This window comes from Silene latifolia, unplaced genomic scaffold, assembly GCF_048544455.1.
Source record: "Silene latifolia isolate original U9 population unplaced genomic scaffold, ASM4854445v1 scaffold_20.1, whole genome shotgun sequence".
In the NCBI taxonomy this organism is placed as follows: domain Eukaryota; kingdom Viridiplantae; phylum Streptophyta; class Magnoliopsida; order Caryophyllales; family Caryophyllaceae; genus Silene; species Silene latifolia.
In genome coordinates this window covers 4,238,867-4,249,832 of record NW_027413163.1, presented here as the reverse complement: position 1 = coordinate 4,249,832, position 10,966 = coordinate 4,238,867, and the positions used below count along the sequence as shown (strand labels likewise).

The 10,966-nt window shown below is 36.4% G+C and overlaps 1 protein-coding gene across 1 annotated transcript; it reads left to right on the top strand.

Moving 5' to 3' along the window:
- Positions 1–4,864: 4,864 nt before the first annotated feature.
- Positions 4,865–9,308, top strand: LOC141638487 (spermidine hydroxycinnamoyl transferase-like). The gene is made up of 2 exons (XM_074447901.1): positions 4,865–5,799; positions 8,629–9,308. The coding sequence occupies exons 1-2, from the start codon at positions 4,865–4,867 to the stop codon at positions 9,086–9,088; spliced, it is 1,395 nt and encodes a 464-aa protein (XP_074304002.1). The 3' UTR covers positions 9,089–9,308.
- Positions 9,309–10,966: the final 1,658 nt, after the last annotated feature.

The window sequence follows — 10,966 nt, the reverse complement described above, 5'->3', positions numbered from 1 at the left end:
TTCGATAGTTGTTGTAATTAAATCGAGTTATAATTTATTTCTCGTTGTGTCGGCATGAAATGCCTGGGTTGTAATAGGATAGATCCCAATGGCTCCCCCATTCCTCCTAAGCCGTGTTTGCGCATCTTTTATTTCAAATCAACCAACATGCTAAAACAACTTTGACAAAGTTAGTATTCATGCATTAAACGACATAGAAATTATTGTCACATGTTAGGGTTAAAACAATGTTTGCAAATCATACATCGTAGTAGCTATGACCTTGTTTGAACTCCGACACTTGACTTAGTAGAGGCCGTTATTGACGGGCGGGGTTGGGTGTCCTTATGGGCTTCCCAACACGTACCCTCACCCCTTACTCAAGATCTATGGTTTGTGGATCCGTCTAAATACCATTGGATTACGAGAGTCATTCTAATCGAGTGATATAGGGTACAAGTCTTTATCTTTAATCACTCGTAGTCGATGGGCTTTTTGCTTTTCGATGAAAGGTGTAAAGTTGACTTGAACGGTTCCAAGTTCCCAAAAAACTTGGTGGCGACTCTAGTTTGTCTTAATTCGATTCGAAAGAACCTCGAGTCGATTATGCCTGGTGTGGATCCCGCGGACGCAGTTCCTGAGGACCCTGTCCACAGATACAACCCTTCCAAACTCAACACCCCAAAAAATATGGCGGACATCTAACTTTATGTTTAGCTCTTCCAAAATAACCGGATCTATGCACCTTGTTGGTCTCAAGTTGCGGTCTAGCAAGCTAACAAAGTCATACCTTTGTTTGAAATCAGCAAAGATAACTGTCGGATACCTAGGTACCGGAGGAACAACGGGTCCTTGGTTCCCTTCCCCCACCTCTTCCGCGAGGCGATGTTAGCTCGTGTCCTCTTGGTCTGTCATGTGGCAGCAGTTCTCGTCATCGGTTTCAACATAGTTTACCCACACATCAGGTTTTACAAATTCAAAGTAGAAACTTTCAAATGCTTTATACGGAAAGAGGCAATGCTCAAAATAGTTTTTCTTGCTAAAACATGTAAAATTGAGAGCAAAAGATGAATTTTCCAACTGCCTTTACCTTTTTACAATTCATAAAAGATGGTTTAATGTCTCAAAGAATTATAGGTTGATTTTTACCTTAATTAAGCTTAACAATACAGCCTTTATAGCACATTTGGTACAAAATTTCAAAATTGTATACTCAAAAGATGAAGTTTTAAGACGGAATTTTCGACGAAAATAGCTAGAATCAAGCATCAAATATGATAATACTAGCATTCCTTACCCTTTTTCAACGTTTAAAGATGAAAGAGATGAACAAAATAAAAATTTTGGGAGCAAACCCTAGAAATTTCGGGTTGATTATATCACAATTTGAGCTCAAAATTATTGTTTTTAACGTCAATTAACAAAGATTTAAGGTAATTTCTATCAAAATCTAACAATTACAACACAATCTTAAGGTACAAAATCGAATTTCAGAAGTTTCCAACACTACCACATGTTTCTATTTGTATCAAAATCAAAAGAAGAAGTAAAACGTTAACCTTCAATTAGTTTGCAAACGGATTAGACGGATGAACTTAGAAATCAAGCACAAATTACACCAAGGTTTTGTAGAGAATGAAGTTTTATCAGAGAATTAGGTTTAGAAAGATAGAATACGAAATAAGGAATGAGAGTGTTGAGGTTATAAACCTCAAAAAAATTTAAGAATCCCGTGTTCTGTAGCAGCGGTACTCGATCGATATATGCGGTACTCGATTGAGTAGTCTCTACTCGATCGAGTTGGGGTTGGTCGATCAAGTTTTGACGTTGGCGGAATTAACATTGATTCTGTTTTCTAGGTTACTCGATCGAGTGACCCACCTACTCGGTCGAGTAAGGCCTACTCGGTTGAGTGCTCCCTCGTACTCGGTCGAGTAAGTCAAAATACCCAACGAATGATCAAGAAATGATTGGTCTCCTGCAAAATAACAAATTGTTCGGAGTCTAAGGCATACTTAGAACTCGTCACTTATTATCTCTAAACTAATACTAGCGATTATCATTACATTACATATAGTGCAAATACCGCAATTAAAACATTATCACTCTACTCTATTACATTCCATACAATATTCGATCTTGCTATTACGTGCCTTAATACACATATTCACCCATATGGATATCAGTATTCTACCTTATTCATATGCAAATCATATTCTACAACATAACACAACATGCTCATACCATCTATCAGATATTGCAAACTTGTAAACCAGTTACCAAACTTACACGCCATCCATGTCCTCATATCATTTATCAAAAATAGAAGACGTTCAAACCAATCATCACGTACATGCCACCACATATCCATACACATGCTTCTAATACCTCCTACTTCTCCATTCACATACTCACACACACATAACTATACAAGTAATTACGCATCACATATGATATTACCTACACACATGACATTACCTTACTACGTATATCTTGCACATTACACACAGATGCTCATACAATTCCCGAGTAAATATCCCCATTCGAAGTAGCTGGCTTAAGAATATTGGGGCCAGCATTTTTGAATGAGGGCGCCTTCTCGCCTAAAATCAAGTACACAAGGAGCTTCCAACACACATACACCAGGTTCATTTTATTTGACTCACTACATTTATTAGGTTCATTGATTATAGATTCCAAAATCGTCGCGCTGATACCACTTTGTAACACCCCCATCTACCAAGGAGCCTTAACAGGACCTTCCCTAGAAGACACGCGTATTACGGTATCGGTTGCCCGAGGAATAGTATATCATAACGCCAATAAACCAAATATTTAGATTTTATTACAAGTTCAACTCAAAAGAAAGATACAACTGATTAACAACCAACTATCAAATATAGTGAGACTACTCAATGCCAAGACTCGGTGAAAGAATCGTCCCTCCAACGCACTCAGGTAAGCTCCTTATATCAACACCTGCTAAGACTGACTGCTCACCATAATGGATCACGACAGGCACATAACAAGAAAGAAACACAGACAAACCACACAAGGTCAGTAACTGAAGAACAACATAACGACCGTAGAACAACACAAGTATAATCACCAACACCAATACTCCATCGGTCATCTGAATAACACAAAGGTATAGCCGTGCCAGATTATCAATCGCAACCGGCAATCCACACCGCCAGTGGGGACTGCAGCCTTATCACCTAAGCCCCTCTCAAAACCATAGAGCGAATAACCCATGTCCATTAATGTGCACATCCCCTTCTGACGCGAACCACAAGAGTTGAATCAAGGGCGTGAAGTCATTCCCGATGATGACTCCATTCAGCCAGGGACGCGCCCCGCACACAAACACAATGATATTATCACACAATCAACGATGCTACACAACAACACAACAACCAATCAACAGTACTGAGTACAAAAAATCTACTTTTAGGAATCAACAGCAACACCGCATACATCCATAAAAGACAAGACAACCTCCCTCCATACCTATCACAACAATAGGGAAAACCTTATTACTAACAACCATAACTACAAAGGAACCTGAGTATGATGATGATGACGTACCTATGTTCAACATTCCGACGACAAGACCGCAACCCGACTCAAGTCTCCATCCCATGGTGTCTCCAAGTGTAAAGGATCTCAAAACGTTGAAGGTTGGTGAGGGAGAAGGTGTATCGTCGATTAGGTTTAGGAAAAAAATAATGAAAACTGATTTGGGTTTACGACTTATATACTTACCTTGAACTCGCCATACACGATCGAGTATAGGGCTTACTCGATCGAGTGACCTCTATTCGATCGAGTCACTAGACTATTCGATCGAGTAGCCTAGACTAGATCAAGTTCCCACTTCCCAACGGTTACTATGACGTAAGGTCGCTTGTGTGAAAGGTTCCAAGAGTCTAACATGTGTCCAAGGTCGGTCAACATGCCCCTAACGGAGCAGGTATTACATTCATCAAATACCGTATATCTACACTCTCTTTAGCCACGACATCGAATCATCATCTCTTCAAGCCTCCATTCCCTGGCGCGTAGGTAAATCTATCAAAAACATCCAAAGACACATGACAGCATAATAATTAGAAGCATGAGAAAATATATAGTTATTGCATAAGTATTTGTCATCATCAAAACGCATGGGCCTCAAAACTTAAAGTTTTGTAGGAAGCAATAGCTACATTTTTTAGTCTTAAATGACTAATAAGAGCATAAGGTAAGTTCTCGTTGAACCATGAAAGAGGAAAAATGGCCTACATTGAGCTTAATTTTGAGAAATGGAAAGGAAGATATGGATGGGTCATTAGATTAACAATTTGGAAAAGAAGATATGGATGGGTCATTAGCTTAATTTTGTGATCAAACGTGAGCCACGCGTATATGGAGGAGAGAGAGTCATGTTTAATTGTTTATGAGTCTTGTAAGTAGGTTGTAAGAACTGATTAAAAATGGGATTGTTATTCCCTCTCCGTATATAAAAATTATAATTAGGTTCAAACATTGATTAACAACTTGCAATCGTGGTAGATGAGCAATTGTCGCCAGGGATATCCTGATATCAATGTGTATACTCTATAGAACACCCTCGTTCAAATCAATATTATTAAATATATCATAAAAATATAATAACAGGGAGGCACTACCGACGTTCAATGATTCAGCCCATTAATTTTCCACGATGCACAATCTTTGACTTCGCAAATGAAATCGCCCTGTTCGATATGCCTTGCTAAGCACTATATAGGCGAAGAAGACAGTAGGATTATACAGATATACAAAATTTCGACAAAAATTAATTATACGTGTTTAAAAAAAAAAAAAAGTTTCTACCAAAATGAAGTCGATCAAAGAAAAGCCAATGGCCATGATAAAAATTAAGAAAAGACACCTAGTGCCACCATGTAAAGAAACATGGAATGGCATTTTTCCCCTTTCTCAATTAGATCAAGTGGGTGTCATTACGCATTCATCCCACATACATCTATATGAAAGACCAATTGATGAAGAATGGTTAAATCCCACAGAAAACAAAATTATAAAAACCCTAAAAGAATCGCTAAGCCTTGCCTTAGTATCTTTCTACCCACTAGCAGGGCGATTGCGTTCTTTGTGTGAGGGTCGATTTGAGCTTGAGTGCAATGCCATGGGTGCTGAGCTTATTGACGCCTCCTGTGACATGAATTTAAGTGATTTAGGCAATTTATTGTCGAGTAATAAGAAAATAAGGAATCTATTGCCTAAAATGGATTACCACCAAGTACATGGAAAACCAATCAATGATATTCCTGTGCTTGTAGTGCAAGTCACACAATTCCAATGTGGCGGTCTTAGCTTTGGTATGTCAGTCTCCCACTTAGTTGTGGATGGGAGAAGCGCTTTTTATTTTACCGAAGAATGGGCTAGGCTCGCTCGAGGTGAGCAGCTTAAGATAAAACCATTTCATGATCGTAAAGTCCTGGACGGGGATGTTTTAGCACGTCCCCCAGCTTATGATGGCAAGTCAGGGAACTACTTTAGTGACCTTTACTTTGGTCGTGTGGAAAAAATTGAATGGGAGAATAAAGCTACTCCAACCACTGTAATACTGAGAAAGGACAAGATTGAGAAGCTTAAGAAAGCTGCTAATAGCAATACTGAGGGCGTGCATGGGCGTCCATACAGCCGATTTGAAGTTATCACGGCTTATATGTGGATTTGTCTTACCAAGGCGCGAGAGCTCAATACTGAAGAAATTACTAGCCTAGCTTGTTGTGTGGATGTACGCGGCCGTCTCAACCCACCATTACCGTCAAGGTACGTTAAGTACTATCTATTCCCTCAATTTTATTTTGAAATTGCGTATGCCATAAGCTTTCAGATCAATAAATTTATATTTATTTATGAGTCGAGTTTGTCATCACTGATAGGGTTGTTCCTACACTTTGCAAAAATATACCGAATCCGACCGTACATCTAAAGGTATAACTGAACTTCACCCCAAAACCTTAATCGATCTGAATTGATTCGAAATCGAACGAAATTTGTAATATCCGAAATAGACACAAGATCGAATAAACCTAAATTGTTTTAATGCGAACCGATATATACCTGAACCGATTTCAACCTGTACACTGATACTGAAACCCAACATTAAAACCCAAAATGACCCGAATGTATCTAGGCATCACATCTAAGGTGTCTTTCTGTAAATGAGTGTCTCTCATTTGAGTGAATGAATTGATATTATATTGTATAGTTATTAAAAAAAACACTATATATTATTTTTTTTAAAAAAATTATTAATGTCTTGAATAAAGATCTAATCCCTTGACATCCGATCTGATTATGATCGGACATGAATCTCATATGCTCTGATATTGACCCGACTCGAACCTTATTTGCTCCGATATTGACCTGTCTCAGACCTCAACCGACCCGAAATATCTACAACCGAATAAACGTGGAAATTGAATCCAACCTGAATTGAATCGATCTGAAAAAAAAAAAAAGATAAATCGAAATAACCCGATCCGAAAGAACTTGAACCGAAACCGATCTGATTGATCCATTTGCCACCTCTAGTTGTTCTCTACATGTCACTTTTATTATTCTCTTTCCTTTTAAAATTAATCCCAAATTAATTATAAACTTTCTAAATTTTGTATGCTAAATGTTAAAACTATAAATATCAATATCGATACTGTATAATAAAAAGCGAAGGCTACCTTAATCCATTTAATTTTATTCCACATCATCTTAACACATTTAATTTTATTCCACATGGGATTTGTAGTTTCATTAATTTCTATCATTTTTATCTGTACAATATAGTTAAAGGCTAACTAAAGATTGACATTCTTATAATTAATTTTAGTTATTATTTGATTATATACAGACCATAATTAAAAAAATTAGAATAACACAATTAGCTAACCAATTGATTTAAGTAAAATATTAATAACGGACATAGTGAATTTATCTCATAATTTATTTCAACGTAATTTTAAAAAATGTCATAGGAAAATAATTAATGATAAATTTATGAGCTATGCAACAAAAAGTTAATTATCTAACGTATAATTACGATAAAATGAATTTTGGAAACTATAAAAAAAAAAAGATCAAGATTCCCAAAAGATACAAGATTCCATAATTCACTAGATTTATATATACTTCAATTAGTAAATAATAATAATCACTCTTAAATAATACTCTCTCCTATTCTATATGATCTTTCACATTGATTTTGGACCAATATTTAGTGTAGTAATAATATATGGAGGAAAATTAGAGTAGGTGAGAAAATGTGGGGTTACATGTTATATTAAACACAAATGATAGTCAAATAAGAAAAGTGGAAGATCTTTGTGAATTTTCCGTTTTAACAAATGTGGAAAATGTTAGTGAATAGGAGAGAGTATTCTAATATAATTCCATAACTCTAATATAATTAGATAGGCTATGTTCCTTTGGATTTAAAGTCACCTTCTTTAAATTTAATTCAGCTCTTATAAGTTATAAGTTCAGTCAAACCCCCATAAGTTCAGTCAAGCTCTTACAAGTTCAGTTTAGTTCAGCTTTTATAAGTTCAGTCAAGCCCCATAAATTCAGTTAAGCTCTTATAAGTTCAGTTCAGTTCAGCTCTTATAAGTTCAGTCCAGCCCTCATAAGTTCAGTTAAACGCTTATAAATTCAGTTCAGTTCAACTCTTATAAGTTCATTTCAGTTCAGTCCTATAAATTCAGTTCAAAAAAGTAAAACTTCTATAAAGTGCACTTAAGAAAAGTTCGTAAACCTTAAATAAATTATAAATTTATGTTCGTTTTCTAATATTTTAAAAATTGGCACTATTTTCATTTAAATCTATGGCCAAAAATCCAACATTAAAATTAGGGTAGATTCTTTTTCACGGGTAGAATAAACTGAAGGATAGTGATAGGGCGTCACTGGGTGATGTCCAAATTAGGTGCCACCCTCTCACAACCATTCTTAGTTAAAGGGTCCACATTCACCCCATGTGAGAGGATGACGCCCAAATTGGGCGCCACCCGATGGCGCCTTTTAATTATCAAACAAGGGAAAAATGACTTGTACCATGAGTACCCTTACAGTTGTGGAACAAAATTTTTCAACTTGGGCCACAATGCAGCTAGTAAGGGTAAGGTGTATAGAATTTCCGTGGCCCATTATATACATCCCGTGCATTCTTCAACTTGGGCCCATAATTAAATAAATTACCCATTTAATTTCTACATAACTCCCCTCCCACAAATACTATAACTCCCTCTCCTCATCCACTTCTCTCATTGATGTTGGTGGTGATTGAATCCCTGTGTTATTGTAAACAAACAAAGAGTAAAATTATGGGTGATCTTATTTCTTTAACATCGTTTCTTTTTCTTGATTCATTTCCTTTCTCTTTGATTAATTATGCGTCCTCTGATTTCACTAGAATTGAAGCTAAGATAGGGAGTTCACTAGAATTGGTACTAAGTTGGGGAGGTACAAGGCAGTAAAGTCATGTTTTCCATTTATAGATATATACGTGTATCAATATGAAATGGTTTTTTTTTGTAAAAGATTGATTTACAATCTGCCTTTGTAACACTTGATGATACAAGCAATGTCATGTTTTTATTACAGCTACTTTGGTAATGCTATTGTTGATGTAATAGCTACGAGTCGGGTTGGTGAGCTCTTGTGTCGTCCTCTGAGCTACGCATGTAGCAAAGTACGAAAGGCTTTAGATGAAGTGAATGATGAATATGTATCATCAGCAATTAGCTACTACAAAAACAAGAAGAGTCTAGCCAAGTACCAAATGTTTGATGATAGAGGAAACATGAAGTGCCCTTCTCCTTCTTCATCGTCGTCTTCTGCCAACGATCATAGTGCTTTTGTTCTGAGCTGGTTGAACCTCTCAGATTCCGAGATCAATTTTGGTTGGGGAAACTGTGTTTATACAGGGCCGTGTTTGGTTCGTGGCTCTGATGGTGATATTATGCTTTTTCCTTCTGATAGTGTCGGCTCTGTGACAGTTACCGTATGCTTGCCATCTAAAGGAAAATTCTTGAGATGTGTTAACTCCCCGATTTTAATTTGATTCTCAGCCAATGTCTACATCAAACTATATTGTCATGGTGCATAATACCTTATTCCCTCATTTTCATTTATTTGTTTACCTTTAATTATAATATATTTCTCAAAAAATAAACGAGACAAAGAGAATAGTATTGGACACTACGAGCATGTTGATTACAATTTTGCAATTGTTATTTCCCATTTAAATTGTATTTTTTTTTGGGTTTTAATGTTGGTTAAGTCTGAATAACTTGTTATTTTGAGTTGTTTTAATTTTATTTCATTTGACATTAATTTGTCGTTCTATGAGGGGTTGCTCTTTTGTTCACATGAATTGCACGTTTATGAGAATTGTATAAAAGTAAAATACATGAGTGTAGATTTTTTCTCTCTCTAACTTTCTAGAGAGAGCCTTTTCTCTCTTTTTTGGAGAGCACATGCGTAACATTCATCTATCACATCAGAATCTCTGCAAATTCTTTATCTATCAAGCAAATTATCTCCTTTATGAGTGTTCTTGTTATAATCAATAGAGTTTATTGCTTATCGCTGCAAATTCTCTTACATCAAATCAAAATCTTTTACTTGATTATAATCATTGCTATTCTTACCCAATTGAATTAGGATTAATTGGGAATCTTAAGGGTTTTTTCTGACAACCCTATAAATATTACTACCTATTACTTCTCATTTTGGTATTAATTTCTATAATCATTAATTTTCAGTATCCTTTAATTGGGGGTTTCCTATTTTGTACGGCTCGAGGTTTAATTTATCCGGTTGGATTTAGCTCTTTTTGAGATGATTGGAGGAACGATTGCAGTTCCCGGATGATTGTTGAGCTTCTCCTCTGCCTGGTGGGTATTTAAGGAGTGATAATGGGGAAATTCATTCCATCCAAATTTCTTCAATCAAATATCTTTAAAGAGTGTAATAAAAAAAGTATTCAATGAAGCTCATAATACTTCTTCTTCTGGTTCTAAAATGGAGTTTGAAGGACAGTTTATGAGGTTTGGTAATGGGGAGAATCAAGGAGTTGGGAACGATGGTCAGCAGAATGAAAGGGATAATAATGGAACTCAAGATATTCCCAATCACCAACAGTATCACCATACTCATTCAAATGATGAGTTCAACCCTAACAACCCCCTGCATGCAAATTTATGGAGGTATCCTAGGTCTGGGGGGGGGGGGGGGTCGTTAATGTTGACCCTGCAGAGTTGGGACGATCCAGGGAGTTCTGGGGGAACTGCTGCCTAGGCTTCCTGGTTGATTATCGTCTCTTTGAGGCTAACCTTATCAATGATATGATTCGAAAAAAATGGAGTACAAATGGGAGAGTCACAGCTAGATTGGTTGTACAAGGGTATAATCAACAAGAAGGAATTGACTATGATGAGACCTTCGCTCCTGTAGCCAGACTTGAGGTTATTAGATTGTTAATAGCGTTTGCTGCTCATAAGGGAATCAAACTTTATCAAATGGACGTTAAGACAACATTTCTTAACGGTTATTTGAACGAAGAGGTTTTTGTGGAACAACCTCTAGGATTTCTCGATAGCAAGTTTCAAAACCATGTTTTCAAATTAGATAAAGCCTTGTATGGTTTGAAATAAGCTCCGCCGTCATGGTACGACAAATTGTCAAAATATCTTCTTGAAAGTGGTTTTAAAAGAGGATATGTCGACAAAACCCTATTTCTGAAAACTGAGGATTCCGATTTATTAGTTGTACAAATTTACGTTGATGATATTATTTTTGGTTCAACTAATGATCGTTTATGTAAGTATTTTTCAGAATTAATGACATCAGAATTCAAGATGAGCATGATGGGAGAACTTAAGTTCTTCCTTGGACTCCAGATTCAACAAACACCTGAAGGAATTATGATACACCAACA

Excerpts from the sequence above, each read along its gene's own strand:
- LOC141638487 (XM_074447901.1), top strand. The coding sequence starts at position 4,865 with ATGGCCATGATAAAAATTAAGAAAAGACACCTAGTGCCACCATGTAAA. Across the intron at positions 5,800-8,628 it reads AACCCACCATTACCGTCAAG|CTACTTTGGTAATGCTATTG; the intron begins GTACGTTAAGTA and ends TTTTTATTACAG.